General features: G+C 51.5%; 1 protein-coding gene across 6 annotated transcripts; it reads right to left on the bottom strand.

Moving 5' to 3' along the window:
• Positions 1-4,656: 4,656 nt before the first annotated feature.
• On the bottom strand, positions 4,657-18,944 carry HMCES (5-hydroxymethylcytosine binding, ES cell specific). Of its 6 annotated transcripts, none has more exons than XM_081276108.1 (7): positions 18,825-18,944; positions 17,891-18,100; positions 14,727-14,870; positions 13,474-13,599; positions 10,611-10,795; positions 7,315-7,507; positions 4,657-5,123 (listed from the first exon to the last, which is right to left on the bottom strand). In XM_081276108.1, exons 2-7 carry the CDS (start codon positions 18,071-18,073, stop codon positions 4,887-4,889), a joined length of 1,068 nt encoding a protein of 355 aa, XP_081132234.1. In that variant the 5' UTR covers positions 18,074-18,100; positions 18,825-18,944; the 3' UTR covers positions 4,657-4,886. The 6 variants fall into 6 exon arrangements, with proteins under 6 accessions (XP_081132234.1, XP_081132235.1, XP_081132233.1 ...); XM_081276109.1 differs by having other exon boundaries at positions 18,877-18,891; XM_081276107.1 differs by having other exon boundaries at positions 17,891-18,092; positions 18,601-18,870.
• Positions 18,945-19,441: the final 497 nt, after the last annotated feature.

Below are 19,441 nucleotides of genomic sequence, written 5' to 3'. Positions count from 1 at the left end.
CTAAGTGAGACCCTGTCTCTAAATAAACTCTAAAAAGGGCTGGGGCTGGGGGTCAGGGGTTCAGCACCCCTGGGTTCAATTCCTAATATCAATAAAAAGGAGGAGAAGGAGGAAGAGGAGGAGGTCCTGGGTCCCCCAACCATCTTCTGCTGCTCTGGGTCCCTGGAAGTTCCACTGTGAGCGCCACCTTCCGGAGTCACAGAGGGTCAAAGCAAGTCCCCGGATGGGAAAGGGTCTGCAAAGTTTCCGAGACAGCCTGAGCCGAGGCGTTTTCCCAGGAAATGGGGGTCCACTGTCCCCTTGATCGTGACTCTGAGAAAGGGATGGTATGGTGTGTAAGCCTAGGGGACAGAGAGGTCCCTCCCCCTTAGTCCTCAGGGGGGATTTTTGGCAGGATCTTGGAAACTCGGGGCCCTTGACCCCTGAGCCCCGTCCCCAGCCCTTTCTCTATTTTATTTAGAGACAGGGTCTCGCTGAGTTGCTTCGGGCCTTGCTAAGTGGCTGAGGCTGGCCTCCAACTTGGGATCCTCCTGCCTCAGCCTCCCAAGCTGGGAGGATAGGTGTGTGCCACTGTGCCCGGCCCTATTTTATTAATTTCCTGTGGCCCTGGTGATCTTCAGGAGAGAGTCAAGTTAGAGGAAATGACTGAGGTAGAAAGCTTTTTAGACAAAGAACAATTGTGAAGGCAAGACAGGACAGTTCTAGAAATGTTATGAGGATGATGTGGAGGGCGGTGCAGCAGCCAAGGAAAGATAAGGTCACTTCAAAGGACTGTTCATTCAGGCCAGCTGCAGCCCCCACCGCCAGTCTCTGAGGCTCAAGGCTATTTTCCTGGCCTTGGTATATAGAGGACATCACTTCCAAAGAAGATTTGTCTTGGTGTTTTGCAGAAAAACTCAGAAAAGTCTTTTGTGTGTGTGTGTGTGTGTGCCAGGGATTGAACCCAGGGACGCTTAACCCCTGTGCCCCATCCCCAGCCTTTTAAAAATTTTATTGAGAGACAGGGTCTCGCTGAGTTGCTTAAGGCCTCACTAAGTGGCTGAGGCTGGCCTCCAACTTTCATCCTCCTGCCTCAGCCTCCCAAGCTGCCTGAAATTATAGGCGTGCGCCAACACACACAAAACAAATGGCTTTTTTTTCTTTTTGGGTACCAGGGATTGAACTCGGGGGTACTCGACCCCTGAGCCCCCTCCCCAGCCCTATTTTGTATTTTATTTAGAGACAGGGTCTCACTGAGCTGCTTAATGCCTTGCCATTGCTGAGGCTGGCCTCCAACTTGTGATCCTCCTGCCTCAGCCTCCCCACCTGCTGGAATTAACAGGTGTGCGCTAATGCCCTTTTTTTGAAGTGTGTGTTTCTCAAGCCATTTTAGCTGCGAATGATTCCTGTGCCAACTTGACATATTTCGAGATGGCATATCTTTTCACTCCTCCAGGAACCTGGGAGGTGGAGCCCTCTCTTGTCTCTAGGTTCCAGCAAAACATTGCAGCCCTCCAGCCCTCCCCAGCAACAAGAGGACTTGGCTAAACCCCTCCACTGGAGAGACATCCCGCAGGGCAGGAGGCCCTCGGAGTCGCCCTTGATGTACCTGTGCCAATCTGTGCCCAGGCGGGCCTCCCCCCTCGCCTGGGCCTGGTTTGCCCACCAAAGCAGTCTGGGCTTCAGGGACACAAGCTTGGCCTGAGGCTCGGGCCCCTGGTCCCAGCTGGGAGACAGGAGTCAAGACCAGGAGTCCCAGGGAGCCTCTATGTCCTTTAAGGCCACAGGCCCAGAAAGAAGCCCCTTGACACCTGGAGGTGAAGTCCCAGCCGCTCAGGAGGCTGAAGCAGGAGGATCACAAGTTGGAGGCCAGCCTCAGGAAAAGTGAAGCCCTAAGCCACTCAGTGGGACCCTGTCTCTAAATAAAATATAAAATAGATCTGGGGAGGGGGCTCAGTGGTTAAGCACCCCTGGGTTCAATCCCCAGTGCCAAAATCATCATCATCATCATCATCATCATCATCATCCCAAAGCAAATATGAATAATCATCCAGTAAATTATGTGAATTTAAAAAAGAAAATTTACGGGCTGGGGTTGTGGCTCAGTGGTAGAGCATTTGCCTAGCATGTATGAGGCCCTGGGTTCGATCCTCAGCACCACGTAAAAATACATATGATAAAGGTATTGAGTCCAACTACAGCTGAAAAATAAATATTTTTTTTAAAGAGAGAGTGAGAGAGGAGAGAGAGAGAGAGTGAGAGAGGAGAGAGAGAGAGAATTTTTAATATTTATTTTTTAGTTTTCGGCGGACACAACATCTTTGTTGGTATGTGGTGCTGAGGATCGAACCCGGGCCGCACACATGCCAGGCGAGCGCGCTACCGCTTGAGCCACATCCCCAGCCCTGAAAAATAAATATTAAAAAAATAAAAAATAAAGTAAATGTATTGTGTCCATCTACAACTAAAAATTAAAAAAGAAAAGAAAAGAAAAAGAAAGTTGCCAGAAGTGGTGGTGCACCCCTGTTATCCCAGTGACTCAGGAGGCTGAGGCCAGAGGACAGCAAGTTGGAGGCCAGCCTCGACCACTTAGGGAAATCCTGCCTCTGAAGAAGAGGGAAGGGACCCCAGTGAGCAGGTTAGAGCACACGGGTGTTCACTATGTCACGTGCACCGAAAAAGGAACAAATTGAAAAAAGAAAAACCAGAAAGGGCTGGGATGGGGCTTCCTGGCAGAGCTCTGGGCTCCACCCCCAGGGCCACAAAAGCAAAAGGATCAAGCGCCATGTCAGTCAGGGCCAAATCTGGAGGCCACGGTGCAAGTGCCCTGTCCTCCCGCGCGGGGCCTAAGGACAGTGGGGTGACCACCCCGCCCCGCAGACGGAAGGAGGACGCTCAGAAAGAACTGGGAGGGCAACCCGCGGCGCCCCGCCCCTCCCCGCTCGGCCCCGCCCTCCCGTCCCCGCTCGGCCCCGCCCTCCCGTCCCCGCTCGGCCCCGCCCTCCCGTCCCCGCTCGGCCCCGCCCTCCCGTCCCCGCTCGGCCCCGCCCTCCCGTCCCCGCTCGACCCCGCCCCTCCTCGCTCGACCCCGCTCCTCCTCTCCCCGCTCGGCCCCGCCCCTCCCCTCCTCGCTCGACCCCGCCCCTACCCTCCCCGCTCGGCCCCTCCCTTCCCCTCCTCGCTCGACCCCGCCCCTCCTCTCCCCGCTCGGCCCCGCCCCTCCTCGCTCGACCCCGCCCCTCCTCTCCTCGCTCGGCCCCGCCCCTCCCCTTCTCGCTCGACCCCGCCCCTCCCCTCCTCGCTCGGCCCCGCCCCTCCCCTCCTCGCTCGACCCCGCCCCTCCCCTCCTCGCTCGGCCCCTCCCTTCCCCTCCTCGCTCGACCCCGCCCCTCCCCTCCCCGCTCGACCCCGCCCCTCTCTGCGAGGCAGCCCCGCCCGTCCCGCACTCCCATTAGCAGGGCCAGGGTCTGCGCTGCCCTCTGATTGGTGGAAGTTCCATCCCTGATTTGCATAGGGCCCAAGGCCAGCGCCCTGCGCCTCGCGCGCGGCTGCAGCGGAGAAGCGCGGCCCGGCCACACCCCGTGCTCTCGGGTCGCCTGGTGGCTGCCTGTGGCCACCAGCTGGAGGTCGATTTGCAGGCTGCACACTCCTAGTTGCTCCCTAGAGAAAGAGAGGCCTGGCCTGGGTGCTCCTTTTGTCCCCTCCCGCCCAGCCATCCCCAGCTCGCTGCCCTGGCCAGGAACCCTCAGTTAAACCCTGGCCTGGTGGTGCAGGCTGTCATCCCAGCAGCTGGGGAGGCTGGGGCAGGAGGATCGCAAATTGGAGACCAGCCTCAGCAATTTAGCAAGGCCTTAAGCAGCTCAGTGAGACCCTGCCTTCAATAATAAAATATTTTGAAAGGGCTGGGTCCAGAGCCCCTGGGTTTCATCTCCAGGTGCCCAGCAGCCCCTTCCTCCGGCTGGGCAGGCGCACAATGAGGGCTCAGGTTCATTGAATGTTTGCACGTACTGTTAAGAAGGGGAGAAAACAGTGATTCCTGCTTTCATGGATCTAAAGATGTGGGTGGAGAATCGGAGGGTAAATACTCAGACCAATCAGTTCTAAAGCGATCCAGCGTTTGCAGACAGAGCAGGTCACAAAGCTTGGGGACAGCTGCAGCACTGGTTCGGGAAGTCAGAGGGCAACAGCCCCATCCACAAGCCCAGGCACCCCGATGCTTGCTCTAGCCAAAGGCTGGGAAGCTTTGCACAGGTTTTAGGGGACAGGGATGGCTTCCTGGCTGGACTCAATTCTTCCAGCGGGAAGGACAGGGTCTTGGCCTCTGCACCAGGACTCAGGTGGATTTTCACCTGAAGAATTCCAACAACTTCCAAGTATCAAGAGTGAAAAGATTCCACAAGGGCGTGTCCTGGATTCCAAGGTTTTTTTGGAGATTGGTGTTTAGAAAGCCCCACGGGTAATCCCAGCGGCTTTAGAGGCTGAGGCAGGAGGATCACAAATTGGAGGCCAGCCTCGGCAATTTAGCAAGGCCCTAAGCAACTCAGTGAGACCCTGTTTCTAAATAATATATCAAAAGGGCTGGGGACGGGGCTCAGGGTTTAAGCGCCTCTGGGTTCACTCCCCAGTACCCCCCCAAAAATAGCTTTGGTTTGTCACTCTCCATCCAGTGCGTAGGACAAAGCTATCAAATATAATTTATTCAGGAAAAAAATAAACATAATTTTAACAGCACCCGGTGGCTGGGAAGAGCCTGGAGCAAGGGGTCCCCCTCATTCCCAGCAGCCCCGCGCTGTGGGGGGGACCACAGTGGCCAGCCTAACCGGGGCCCGTATGCAGAATGCAAGGAGCCTCCCTGAGCCTGAGCAGCGGCCTCCACTAGGACCTCACCTGGGCCTCTCTGGAGGCCGCTATTGGCAGTGAGGCCGCTTGGCTGCCGGCTCCTCCTCCTTGTCCCGCTTCAGCCATCGGTCCAGGAGGCTGGAGGCCGCTCTCTTGGCGGGGGGTGGACTCCTCTGCAGGAACTGGCTGGTCCACTGCGGAACATCTGACTTGTCCTTTTGGGGTGACCTGGGTTCCTCCTTTTTGGGGGACTTGGTGGCCAGCCACTGCATCATCATCTGGCTGCTGCCACTTGCCTTGGGTTCCTAGGAGGAAGGAGAAGGTGACAGCACCCAGTTCAGGCTTTGGGGAAAGGCCCATGTGTGACTCCATCCACCTGTCATCCCAGCAGCTGGAGAGGCTGGGGCAGGAGGATCGCAAGTTAGAGGCCAGCCTCAGCAACTTAGAGGCCAGCCTCAGCAACTTAGCAAGACTGCCTCAAAACAACAAAAAAAGGTAAAAACAAAACCCAGAAGGGAATTCAGTGTCACCAGGGGGTTGGGTTGGAAATGAGGCTATGGACGTAAGGATGAACTTCCAAGAGCCACAGTGATGAAGGATTCAAGCTAAAGTCCTCCCTGTATGTGTGGCCTCTGTACAAGTTCTCCTTAACTGCTGTCACTGCTCCCGCTGCTTCTTTGACACCCACAGCCCAAACCCAAACTGAATTAGCAAATGCCACCTGTCTAGAAAGTGACTTTGCTTACAGAGTAAAGACCTTGCAGAAGCCTGGCATGGTGGCGCATGCCTGTTACCCAGCGGCTCAGGAGGCCGAGGAAGGAGGATTGTGAATTCAAGGCCAGCCTCAGCAAAAACGAGGCGCTAAGCAACTCGGTGAGACCCTGTCTCTAACAATTAGGGCTGGGGATGGGGCTCAGTGGTCGAGTGCCCCTGGGTTCCATCTCTGGTACCAAAAAAAAAAAAAAAAAAAAAAAAAAAAAAAAAAAAATTTAAAAAAAGTCCATGTACTACATGTAGCTCCTTCAACTTGTAGTTGTAAAAATAAATATAGAAAAGAAATGCTGAAAATCAGTTGAGCTGGGGATGATGGCACATGCCCAGCAACTTGGGAGGCTGAGGCAGGAGGATCACAAGGTGGAGGCCAGCTTCAGCCACTTAGTGAGGTCCTGAGCAACTCAGCAAGATCCTGTCTCTAAATAAAATATAAAAAAGGGCTGGGGACGGGGCTCAGGGGTTAATTGAGCCCCTGGGTTCCATCCCCAGTACAAAAAAAAAAAAAATTATATATATAGAGATGAGTGGGCAGAAAGGTGAAGTCTGGGTTTCCGAGTCCGCGGGTCTTGTTAACTGTGGAAGTGTGGTGGGATGAATTGGGAGTTGGAAAGAAAATGTTTATTTTTCTGTGTGTTATTTTAATATTTTTAGCTGTAGTTGGGCTCAATACCTTTATTTTATGTATTTTTACGTGGTGCTGAGGATCGAACCCAGGGCCTTCACCCTGCTAGGCGAGCGCTCTACCCCTGAGCCACAGCCCTAGCTCTTATGTTGTTTTCAATGGAGCCGGTACGGTTGGTAATTTGATTTTCTTGACTGATTTTTGTGTCATCACGGGGGTGATGTGAATAACAGAGGAAGTGCTGTTTTGCAACCGACCTGCCCCCGAAAATATGTCTGAAGTCCCTGGGGAGCTGAGCAGAATGAGGATGCAGATGTGGGTTGTGTGGTATTCGCCCCCATCAGGACCAAATATTCAGTTTCCATCTGTGTGGTCTTGGCCCGGGCTTCATGGATGTCTGGGGTGGAGTGTCTCCTGAGAGGTCACTGTGCCCCAAACTCAGCTGGGCCCAGGGGCGCGAACCTATAATCCCAGTAACTCTTGAGGCCGAGGCAGGAGGATGACAAGTTGGAGGCCACCCTCAGCAACTCAGCACGATCCTGTCTCAAAATAAATAATAAGGGCTGGGGACGGGGCTCAGTGGTGAAACACCCCTGGGTTCAATTTCCAGTACCAAGAAAAAAAAAATGAAATAAAAAGATACATTTAAGTTTACAGCTGGACGATTTTTCAGGTTTTTAGCTACTGGCTTCTGAGTAGTTGCTGGTAGTTTCTGTCTTGGTTTATCACATGGATTTTTGGGAGAGGAGAGAATCAAAAAGGCATTTTGTTCAACAGGTAATTAAATTTTGGTCGTATTTGTTTTGAAAATATGCTAGGCTACCTTTATTCCTTGTGTCCCTCCATGTTTTGGAAGGCTTGTGTCCATTTAACAACTGAAATAAAGAAAACCAGTTGAGCTCTAGGCCTGGTGGTGTAATCCTAGTGACTGGGAGGCTGAGGCAGGAGGATCACAGGGTAGAGGCCAGCCTCAGCAACTTAGCGAGGCCCTAAGCAATTTAGCAAGAGTCTGTCTCCAAATCAAATATAGAAAGGGCTGGGGATGTGGCTCAGCAGTTAAGTGCCCCTGGGCTCTGTCCCAGGCCACAAGCCCTCCTTACCTTTCTGACCACGAGGCTGAGAGGAGTGACACACTCGGGCGTGTCGTTGCGGGAGTTGTTCACCACGGAGGAGACGGGGTGGAAGGTGATGTTCTCTGTGGGGTGGATCAGCTTTAGGGCTTCCTGGGTAGACACCTCCCCAAAGTCGAGCCATTTGGACACAGCCTCCTCTCCATCCAAGATGGCGGGCATCCTAGCCCACGGGTCAGGAGGGCGGGTGGGGAAGGTTGTGGGGTAGGAGAGGGAAGAGAGATCGGTCAGCTAGTAGGTGACAGGCCATGAGGAGGAGCTGGCCCACCCTCCGTCCCTCATGTGACAGGTTCCACCTCGGCAAAACCCAAGAGGGCCCCAGACTCAACATGGAGACCCCAGAATGAGTGTCACACAAGACAGTGGAGAGGCTACAACCAATCCCAGTGCAGGCCACTGAACATTCTAGAAAACTAATGAACTTTCTTTGAGGCCTCAGCCTAAATTTAAAGACTAGATCTCTCCACAAAAATTTCCAGCCTCCTCAAATGAGAAAGACCTACAGTAAGCCAGGTGCAGTGGCGCACGCCTGTCATCCCGGTGGCTCGGGAGGCCGAGGCAGGAGGATGGCAAGGTGGAGGCCAGCCTCAGCAACTTAGCAAGACTCTGAGCAACTTAGCGAGACCATGTCCCAAAATAAAAAAAAAAATAAAGGGGGCTGCAGATGTGGCCCAGTTTCTGGGTTCCATTCCCAATACCAAAACCAATCAACCCAAAAAAGTGTTTTTGATGAAATATAGGAAATTGTTTAAGGTTAATTAGCAAAATAGAAAATCATATAAAAGTGCAGATACAGGTTGGGACCAGGCCAACAGCACCAGGGAGAACAGTACATTCTTCTCAGGAGAACACCCCAAAACCACTGAGGCCAGTGTTCAGATGTGGCAATAACTGCGAAGGTGTTACTCAAGCAGGCGGCTCTGCGGATGTCTGTTTTGAAATTGCAAATCTCTTCCAATGTGGCTGAGATCTCGGGGATCCAGTGGAGTATGAAGAAAATATTACATTTGCTTTTGCAGAATTTCATCTGAGGAAATGTGAGGGCCCCAGAGAAACTGAGCCTTGTAGGAACACACACACACACACACACACACACAGTCTCACACACTCTCTCAATATCTCAAACATGTCTTAGTTTCCTGGCTCAGACATACCAGGCAGTCTGGGGTACAGCGCTTGCCTGGCACGTGGGAGGCCCTAGATTTGCTCCTTAGCACCACATAAAAATAAATAAATAAAGGCAAGTGCAGTGGTGCATGCCTGTCATCATAGCAGCTCTGGAGGCTGAAGCAGGAGGATCGCAAGGTGGAGGCCAGCCTCAGCAATTTAGCAAGACCCTAAGCAACTCAGGGAGACCCTGTCTCTAAATATTAAAAAGGGCTGGGGAAGGAACTCAGGGGTCGAGGGCCCCTGAGTTCAATTCTCAGTACCAAATAAATAAATAAATGAAATAAAATAAAGGTATTGTGTCCTCTATAAAAAAAAAAAAAAAAAAAAAAAAACCAAACCCAGGGACCCATTGCAGATGGAAGTATTTTAAATACTGAACAGAAGCTTGAAGTAATAAAGCATCTTGAGAAAAAAAGAGAACACGTGATCATCTCCAGAGCAACTGGTATAGACAAATCCATATCAGTGACAAGGATGTAAAAATAAATGTCCGGCTGGAACCACTTTCCAAATATTGTGAAGGCATGAGAAGATTCTTTAGCCTTTGGACTGAATTAACTTCTCTCATAAAGAAAAAAGCACGAGATACACATGATGGGTTTGGTGGGTCTCATGACTCTGCTTTCCAGAGCTTTCTGTGGTTGGGAGAAGCCACAGTACAGAGAGAAATGGCACTAAGGAATTTCTAGCAGTGCCCACCTGTCATCCAACAGCTCAGGAGGCTGAGGCAGGGGGATCACAAGTTGGAGGCCAGCCTCAGCAATTTAACGAGGCCCTAGGCCACTCAGGGAGACCCTGTCTCAAAATCAAATAGAGCCAGGTGCAGTGGTGCACATCTGTCACCCCAGCAGCTTGGGAGGCTGAGGCAGGAGGATCAGGAGTTCAGAACCTGCCTCAACAAAAGCGAGGCCCTGAGCCACTCAGGGAGACCCTGTCTCTAAATGAAATACAAAATAGGGCTGGGGATGGGCTATTCATTGGCTCAATTTTCTTTTTTTCCTGATTAAACCTAGGACCTCCTGTGTCAGGCAAGGACTTTCTACTGAGCTATGTCCTTGCTCTGTCATTGTGTTTTATTTTTGGTCCCCGAGAGGGAACCCACTGAGCCCCATCACCAGCCCTTTTTAAAAAACAGATGAAACTGATTTTAATGACATAACCCAATACACCCAGAGGATCAACTTTATGTGATTAATAAAATGTCCCTAATAAAGCATATGTATGTCTGGAACTAGACTCTCAAACCCGAGTCTCCTGCATATCTTAATTCCCCATTTTTTTTTTTATTTTAAATTTTGAGACAGTCTCTTGCTAAGTTGCACACGTTGGTCTTGACCCCACACTTTCTACCTTAGCCTCTCCAGACACTGGGGTCACAGGCATGCACCCCTGTGCCTAGGCAGACAAAGCCTACCCCCCCAAATGTACATACACATCCATATAAACATTTATTATATATATTTTAGTACTGGGGACTGAACCAATGAGCCAGATCTCCAGATCTTTGTATTTATTTATTTATTAAATATTTTTTTAGTTGTAGGTGGACACAATACCTTTATTTTTATTTGGTACCAAGGATCGAACCCAGTGCCTCACACGCACAAGTCTTGTGCTCTACCACTGAGCCACAACCCCAGCCCCTATTTATTTATTAAGATATTTATTTTTTAGCTTTAGGTGGGCACAATATATTATTTTTTAATTTTTTATGTGGTGCTGAGGATCAAACCCAGTGCCTCATGCATGTTAGGCAAGTGCTCTGCCACTGAATCACAAGCCCAGTCCCTGAGACCTCTTCATTTTTTTTTTGAGACAGGGCCTCATTAAGTTACTGAGGCTGGCCTCCAACTTGTGATTCTCCTGCCTCAGCCTCCCCAGCTGCTGGAATTACCAATGTGTGCCACCGTGCCTGCCTCTGATTGGTTCTGGTCAGGTAATTTGGTCCCAGCTGTGTTTGTGCCTATGTTGTAGCTGGACTGATGATAACTATATTTTGTACAATTTTACTTTCCCGGAAGCTGCCTATCTAAAAGCACAGAGGACAAACCCTTGTTGGAATCTTTGGGGACCCGAGGCTGAGAAGCGAGACTTGCCTGGGGTGGATGTCGGTGAGGCTTTTGCAGGAGTCCACGGTGATGATGGTATAGGAGTACAGGGGGTCTCCCCCCTCTGGGGGCTCCCAGCAGTCAAAGATCCCCGCCATGGTGAGCAGCCTCCAATTGTCCCAAGCTTTTCCCCAGGTCTCAGCGCTATCCACAGCCCCGGTGGCGTCTTCTGCCTAGAAGCACAAGGGCAGAGGATGCGCTCAGAGGCCACCTCCACATATGCCGGCCACCTCTGCAGGCTGGACAGCTCAGCACACGCCTGCAACCTCGGGTACTCGAGACACTGAGGCAGGAGGATCCCAAGTTCAAGGCCAACCTGGGCGACTTAGTTCTTTTTCTTTTTGAGGGGTGTGGAGGGACCAGGGATGGAACTCGGGGGCCTGAGCCCCATCCCCAGCCCTTTTTATATTTTATTTAGAGACGGGGTCTCACTGAGTTGCTTAGTGCCTCGCTTTTGCTGAGGCTGGCCTCCACTTTCGATCCTCCTGTCTCAGCCTCCCAAGTCACTGGGATGAGAGGCGTGCGCCACTGCACCTGGCTTACTCTCTTGTTTCTTGCTGAAGTAACCTTTGTCTGCCCAAAACACAGTTTTTGACCTTTCCTCTTTGTACTCCTTCTTAGTATTCAAGATTGAGTTTAGGAGTTAGAATACAGAAAGCTGGAAAAAATATCACTTCTACCTTAACAATAAGGAAAAAGCCGCATCATTTACACAATCATAATTTTCTCTAAATGCATCAGAGAAGTGAGGTTGCTGAGCAACCAGTGTGCTGAAAATGTAAGACAGGAGCTCCAAAAGGAAGCGGAATGGAAATACTAGATGATTGGTGACAAAGGGAGGAAGACAGAGCCTTTGTACAAGCCAGCAAGCCATTAAGAAGTCAGACATATCAATATCTTTTTTTTTAGTGACACCCCAGAACCCAGGGGTGCTCAACCACGGAGCCATGTCCCCAGCCCTTTTTAGTTTTTGTCTTGAGACAGGGTCTTGCTAAGTTGCTTAGGGCCTCCCTAAATTGTGGAGGCTGGCCTCAAATTTGTGATCCTTCTGCCTCAGCCTCCTGAGCGGCTGGGGTTATAGTCACGTGCCACGGTACCCAACTATTATCAAACTCTTAAAAGCAGAGTATGGGCAAACCCGAGGGAGACAGAACCCCCAAGCACTGCAGTCAATGGGAGAGTTTGTACCAGCTTGAAGGCTCTTCTCCATGGACCTTACGGGGTGTTCATGTGAAAGAGTGGAAAGAGGGAAGAAACTTGGAGGAATCCAAGTGTGGTGGTGCATATGAGTAATCCCAGCCACTCAGGAGGCTGAGGCAAGAGGATCGCAAATTGGAGGCCAGCCTCAGCCACTTAGTGAAGCCCTGAGCAACTTATTGAGACCTTGTCTGTAAATAAAATATATAAAAAGGGTTGGGGATGGGGCTCGGTGGTTAAGCACCCCTGGGTTCAATTGCTGGGACCAAAAAAAAAGATGGTGATTAAGGCTGGGGACAGGGAGGTAAGGGAAGTGACTTTGGAGCAATGACAATGTTCTGGAATCAGATGGTGATGATGGCTGTGTGACATTTTGAAAATGTTAAAAATCACTGTACTTTAAGAGGGGACTTTTATGATCTGTGAATTAATTTTTTGTGGTACAGGGATTGAGCCTGAGAACACTCTTGTCACTGAGCTCCAGCCCCCCAGTCTTTGTATTTTTTTTTTTTAATATTTTTTCAGGGCTGGGATTGGGGCTCAGTGGTAGAGTGCTCGCCTAGCACATGGGAGGCCCTGGGTTCGATCCTCAGCACCACATAAAAATGAAGTAAAGATATTTTCACATACAACTAAAAAAAATATTTAAAAAAACATATTTTTTCACTTGTTGATGGACCTTTGCTTTATTTACTTACTTTTATGTGGTGCTAAGGAGGAAACCGAGTGCCTCACACAGGCTAGGCAGGTGCTCTACCACAGAGCCACAGCCCAGTCCTGTATTTTAATATTGTTTAGTTGTAGGCAGACACAACACTTTATTTGAGTTATTTACTTTGGTGCTGAGGATCCAACCCAGGGCCTCACACGTGCTAGGCAAGTGGTCTCCCACTGAGCCCCAACCCCAGCCCCCTTTGTATTTTTTAGAGCTGGGGATTAAACTCTGGATCCCATACACACCAGGCAGGTGTTCTGATGCTGGGCTGCATCCCTGGTCTCATTTTTTATTTTGGGAGGCTGAGGCAGGAGGACCACAAGTTGGAGGCCAGCCTCAGCAATTCAGCGAGACCCTATCTTTATTTTGAGACAGAGTTTCACTAAGTTGCTGAGGTTGGGATTGAACTCGTGAACTGTCTGCCTCATGTCCTCAGGTAGCTGGGATCTCACAGGGACATAGAGTAGACATGGAGATCAACAGACAGGATGGTGTGGCTGTGAGTGTCCCCAGAGCTCCCGTGGGGACAATAGAGGAAGGTCCAGAGGAGGAGTGAGGGGTGTGAGGCCTGAACCCAGCAGGGAATGGCTCCCTGGGGACCCCTGGTGGCCCCTGGTGGGGTGTGGGGAGGAGGTGGCCCTGGGGCTGTGGCTTGGGGTCTCTATTTGTCCCTGGAGAGTGGAGTCCCTGCTCCCTGGTCCCCATGGGAGCTGCTCCCTCTCCACACTCTTCCTCCATGATGTCCTGCCTCCCCTCGGCCCAGGAGTGGAGCTGCCATCTGTGGACTGGGACCTGGGACACCCTGGGCCCCACGTCCACTGGCCCCCTCTGCAGTGGTGCTGGTGAGTCTTAAGTCATAGCAGTGAAAAAACTGACTAAATCAATAACCTTGACTTGTTTCCAGGTCCCTTCCTTCCCAGAGCCCGCTGTGGCCGGTACCTTCTCGGTCTTGACCTGGGGGAAATAGATGAAGTAGGGCTGACTCTGGCTTGTCACTTGGCTCCGCTGCCATTCGTAGAATCCATCTGCTAAGACCACACAGCGCCTTCCCTTTCCCAGAGGCACCTGAGAGAGAAGAGGAAGATACGGTCTCAGTGGCACCCTGTGGCTTCGCAGGAGGCATCGAAGAGCTTAAGTGAAAACCAAAACCAGGCCCAGGGCTGGGGTGAGCCAGGAACACTGCCCTGGCCTGGGTTCCACCCCCAGGACCACAAACATAGTATAAACCCAGTTCCAGCATGTGACCTTGGAGTTAATTTCTGTGTCCCTCAAGTTAATTTCTGTGTCCCTCACTTAGATCCAGCTTTTTTCTTTCCTAGTATTAGCAACTGAATCCACGGGTGCTTAACCCCTGAGCCCGGTCCCCAGCCCTTTTTTATATTTTATTTAGAGACAGGGTCTCGCTGAGTTGCTTAGGGACACACTAAATTTTCGGAGGCTGGCCTCTAATTGTGATCCTCCTGCCTCAGCCTCCAGAGCTGCTGGGATGACAGGTGTGGGCCACTGCACCCAACCAATTACACAGATGTTGGAAGATTAAATAATGCACCTAAAAGCAACCAGCCCTAACCAACAGGTGGATGTGGTAGCTAGTTTTTAAAACTGGGTCCCAGCAAGCCAGACTCCTAATAGTCATAACCCGTGTGGGCCCTTCCCATACTGAGGGACATTTAGAAACAGGGTCTCCCCAAGTTGCTTAGGGCCTCACTATGTTGCTGAGGCTGGCCTCCACCTTGGGATCCTCCTGCCTCAGCCTCCCAAGCTGCTGGGACGACAGGTATGCACCACCACACCCGGTTTCTCCTTTTTTTAATCCCTTCTAATCGACTCATGCCTACCCCTCGGAGTGAGGTGTCTTGAAATCTTTCTGGCATGTTCACAAGCACTGCCAAGAGAGAATCACGCTAGCTGCCTTGGCTCCGCAGAAGGCCCCTGTTGTACATCCATTCCTCGCTCCTCCCATCCCATCGGATCACAAGTACATGAGAACCTCAAAATAACAACTGCCTCCCGGAGGACAGTCAATCCACAGAACGTAAGATGTGACTGTTCTGTTGTAAATCACTAAGTCTGGCACCAAGTGCACTCAACATGAACAACCGGGAATATTTCTTAGAACCTAATCTTGTTCATCAGGCATACAAGGCATTCGTAGCTCTTAGGAAAAAAGAGGAGTGTGTGCCTTTCCGCACCTTGAAGGACCGTTTCTCCAAGATGGTGTCGCTGCGACAGTTGGTGATGTTGAAGGGCATCTTGGAAAGATCAGCTTCTTTGAACCAACATGGGACCAGGCCCCATCGCATGGGGGCAATGACCCGCTCTGATGAGTCTGCGCCCTGCCACAGAAAACGAGAGCATAATAGTAACAAATTTTTCCAGTTGCGGAAGGACACGCCTATAATCCCAGCCACTTGGGAGGCTGACATAGGAGGATGATACACAAGGAAGCCTGTACATGGATTTTTCTAGATTCCTACTTGGATTTTTTTTGTTGTTGGTGGTCGTATTAGGGACTAAAACCCAGGGGGTGCTCAACCACTGAGCCACGTCCCCAATCCTTTTTATTTTGAGACAGGGTCTCACTGAGCTGCTGAGGCTGACCTCCAACTTGAGATCCTCCTGCCTCAGCCTCCCAAGCAGTTGGGATAAGTGAGTGACACCACACCTGGCCACAGGATAGTGTTAAGAATACAAGATAACAATGGGGCCTGGAGTTGTGGCTCTGTGGTAGAGCACTCACCTAGCATGTGTGAGGCCCTGGGTTAATTCTCAGGAGCATATATAAATAAAGGTCCATTGAAAAGTAAAAAATAACAATGACAGGTATACACCTGTGATCCCACCAAGTCAGGAGGCTGAGGCAGGAGGATTGCAAGTTGGAGGCCAGCCTTAACAACTCAGTGAGGCCCTAAGCAACTCAGTGAGACCCTGTCTCTAAATAAAACATAAAAAAGGGCTGGGGATGGGGCTCAGGGGTTGAGCACCCCTGGGTTCAATCCTAAGTACAAAAAAAAAAAAAAGAAAAAAAAGAAAAAAAGCCAATCAACTGAATTCAGATTTCAATTTCAATAGAAATCTGCAAGACAACTATTCTACCTCTGAGTTCTCAACTTTGCACACTGACATACCTCTCCGCAACACCCAGAAACTTCTGGTAATGTCCGGGGTCACTTTGGGTTATTGTGACATAGAGGGGTGCTCCTGGTATTTAGTGAGCAGAGGCCAGGGAGGCTGCTGAACATTCTAGCCTGCACTGACCCTTCCCACCAGTGGCACATGCCTGTAATCCCAGTAGCTAGGGAGGCTGAGGCAGGAGGATCACAGTTGGAGGCCAGCCTCAGCAACCTAGCAAGACCACCCATGATGATGTCACCAGTGCCTAGGGTGAGGCTTGATCTCACCACTTCTATTGGTGACCTTTAACTGAGTGGGTTCATTGGACAACTGTCAACCAAACCCACACGTGAAGACAATGAACAGGAAGTGGGTGAGAAGCCCAAGTGCTGAGGATCATGCCTGGTATTAGTCACCTTTTCCATTTTGGTCCCTCAACAGAACAGCTGGGGGCATTGGGGTGCATAGATCAAAGAGGAAGCAATTTGCAAAGTGGCGGTTTCAAATGCAAATGCTGCAATCTAGATGCGCATGCTGGCCAAATGAACTGCTGAAATATTTCTAATTTGTTTCACAAATTACAGGTTTGAGAAATATGAAATATTTATCAAATTATGAAACACAGGCAATCTTTTTTTATTTTTTTCTAGTACCAGGGATTGAACCCAGGGGTGCTTAACCCCTGAGGCCCGTCCTCAGCCCTTTTTATATTTTATTCAGAGACAGGATCTCCATAAGTTGCTGAGGCTGGCCTCCAACTAGCGATCCTCCTGCCTCAGCCTCCCAAGCCGCTGGGATGACAGGCACGTGCCACCTCACCCATCTAAACCCTGAAATTGTAACCAAACTTATTAATGAGATGTATGGTCTAACAGCACATTAGAAAATTCCTACAGTGACCCAAATGGGGACTGTTTGCTTCTACCTCCCCTAGTTCTGGTTCTAGGATCCATTAATTGGAATGGGGATTGCTATCAGGAATTCAGTTCCAGCTCTGCATTTGCTGATCAGGCAACCTAGGACAAGTCCCCATCTTTCTGTTCAACAATTTTGTTTCCAGTGGACCTCCATTCAGTAAGTCTTCAGGGATTTGGAAGAGAACTAGGGGCTAACAGCATAGAAGACTCACACACCTGATCTCCCTTCCTTCTAAATTCTGTCTTCCTTTTAAATATATCTCATCTTTTCCTTTCCCCTTTGAGGGTCTCCTCTTTTGTGTGGGGAGGTCAGGGATTGAACCCTAGGGGTGCTTAACCACCAAGCCACATCCTTAGCACCCCCCTTTTATTTTTATTTTTTTAATTTTGGGTACCAAAAATTGAATCTAGAGGCACTCAACCACTGAGCCACATCCTCAGCCTATTTTTATATTTTATTTAGAGACAGGGTCTTGCTGAGTTTGCTTAGTGCAAACTAAGTGCTGAGGCTGGATTTGAACTCATGATCCTCCTATCTTAGCCTCCCTAGCTGCTGGGATTACGGGCATGTGCCATTGTACCTGGCCTTTATTTTTTGAGACAGTGTTTTATTAAGTCGCTTAGGGCTTTCCTAAATTGCTGAGAGCTGGAGTTGAACTTGTGATCCTCCTGCCTCAGCCTCCAGAGATTTGTGGGATTGTAAGTGTGAGCCACCATGTCCAGAGTTGCTGCCTTAAATAAAAAAATAGAAAAAAAAAACTTCCCCTCTAAATAAAAGGCGTATAGAAATCGGGCATGCATTATGGCTAGTAGGTCCAGTATAGCGAATGCACTTAAATTGAGCCCTGGGGAAGAGTGGATCAAGTCCTCAGGTTATAAAAGCAATAATATAACTACTTTCATTGAGGTGTGGTTCTCATCTGGGGGCCAGAATATATAGATAAAAGCTGATTTAAATGTAATGCCAGCCAGCCAGTGGCACACACTTGTAATCCCAGCAGCTAGGGAGGCTGAGGCAGGAGGATCACAGTTGGAGGCCAGCCTCAGCGATTTAGCAAGGCTCTAAGCAACTCAGGAACATCCTATTCTCTAAATAAAAGACAGTAAAAGGGCTGGGGATGTGGCTTAGTGGTTAGGCATCCCTGGGTCCAATTTAGGAAAACAAAATGTAATCCTAAATTAGTGGCTTTATTATTTGAAACCCTGTATCATCAAATTAAAAAAGAAAAGAGCAAATTAAAACAAGGACAGTGGTAAAGCACCCCTGTGCTCCATCCCCAGTACTGCTGAGTGGAAACTGGCCCAGTCGGGCTCCAACTGGTTACCTTCTCCAAGTGCAGCCGAGACAGCAGCACGGGGCTGCTGGACTGGGGGCTCTTGTTGTAAGAGGGGTAGTACTTCTCGGGGTCTCTCCACTCTGGGAGTCGCTGCTGGCCCTGTCGATCGTGATAGGCACAAGCTCTCCTGAGGACATCTCTAGGTAAGTGACAGGACGTTCGCCCACACATTCTTCAGCTCGGCCTCCCTCTCACCACCTTTAAATACAAAACATAAGGAGAAGGTTTATAAATGAAATATCAGATCTTTTTCTGTTACCAGGGATTGAACCCAGAGTGCTTAACCCCTGAGCCCCATCCCAGCCCTTTTTCGTATTTCATTTAGAGACAGGGTCTCGCTGAGTTGCTGAGGGCGTCACTAGAGGCTGGCCTCCAACCGGCGATCCTCCTGCCTCGGCCTCCTATGGGGATGGCCTGCTGAAATGTCAGGTCTCAGTCACAGCGTCCTCCTGCGATTTCCAGGTTCCACTACTCGGGACCCCCAAGCTCCATCAGGGACAAGGATCTGCCCCTTTGGCTCAACACCCTGGCCCCACGGTGCGGCCCTGGCAATTGCCCGGATGCAACTCCCCGAGGAGGTGGGTTTCCTGGAGCAGCCAAGAAAGGCGACTGGGGCTCCTGGCGCTGCCCTCTGGGCGACCCTTGGTCCGCCCTTCTCGTCTGTCCCCGCAGGCGCCGGCGACCCCGCTGAGGGGCACCGCTCACCTCGGGCCCGCGCAGGGCTGCGAGGCGGTGGCCCGGCCGGAAACGCGGCTCCCTCCAGCCGCCCGCTGCCCCCGCGGCCCAAGGCCCGGGCGGGACCCCTGCGGCGAACGCGCTCCGGACTCAGCTCCCGGGTCGCCGGGTGCAGGTGGCTCCGTAGCCGCCGCACGTCACCTAGCGCCGGCCCGGCCGTCCCGCCTGGCGGCCCGCGTCGCCTCACCCTCGGGCGTCGGAGTCCAGAGGCTCCGGCCGCCCGCGTCGCCTCACTTCACCTCACGTTCGCGCCGCGCTCAGCCAGGACGCCGCGCGCCTGCGCCAGGCCCCGCCCCAAACAACCTCGGCCCCGCCCCTGGGCCAGCCCCGCCCCAAAGGGGCGGGCCGTCCGCGTTAATGCGTCGCGGGATTCCGTTCCTGTGGCCCCGCCTCCAGGCGAGCCCCGCCCAAAAGGGCGGGCCGTCCGCGTTGATGCCCCGCGGGATTCCGTTCCCTGTGCTCCGCCCCCAGGTCAGCCCCGCCCCAGAGGGCGGGCCTTGCTACCTTTCCCTGTGGCCCCGCCCCCAGGTGAGCCCCGCCCTAGAGGGCGGGCCGCGCCCCTGCGGGCTCCCTTCCCTGGGCTCCAGGGACAGACTGACCGCCAGGCACCGGGGTTCCCTCCCCCGAGCCACCCAGGAGCGCGTCCCGCAGTCACGCGTGGCTGGAGTCTGCTCCCTGATCACCATGCGAGCTGCTCCTCTGCCACTCTTCCTCCATGATGTCCCCCTGGACTCAAGCCACCAGGAATGGAGCCGGCCTCTATGGACAGAGTCCTCTGAAACCTTGAGCCCCAGACAAACTTTT

This window comes from Spermophilus citellus, assembly GCF_964194105.1.
Source record: "Spermophilus citellus genome assembly, chromosome: 19".
Taxonomy (NCBI): domain Eukaryota; kingdom Metazoa; phylum Chordata; class Mammalia; order Rodentia; family Sciuridae; genus Spermophilus; species Spermophilus citellus.
The sequence above is the reverse complement of the archived record's forward strand: the minus strand, read 5'-3'. Positions and strand labels throughout refer to the sequence as shown.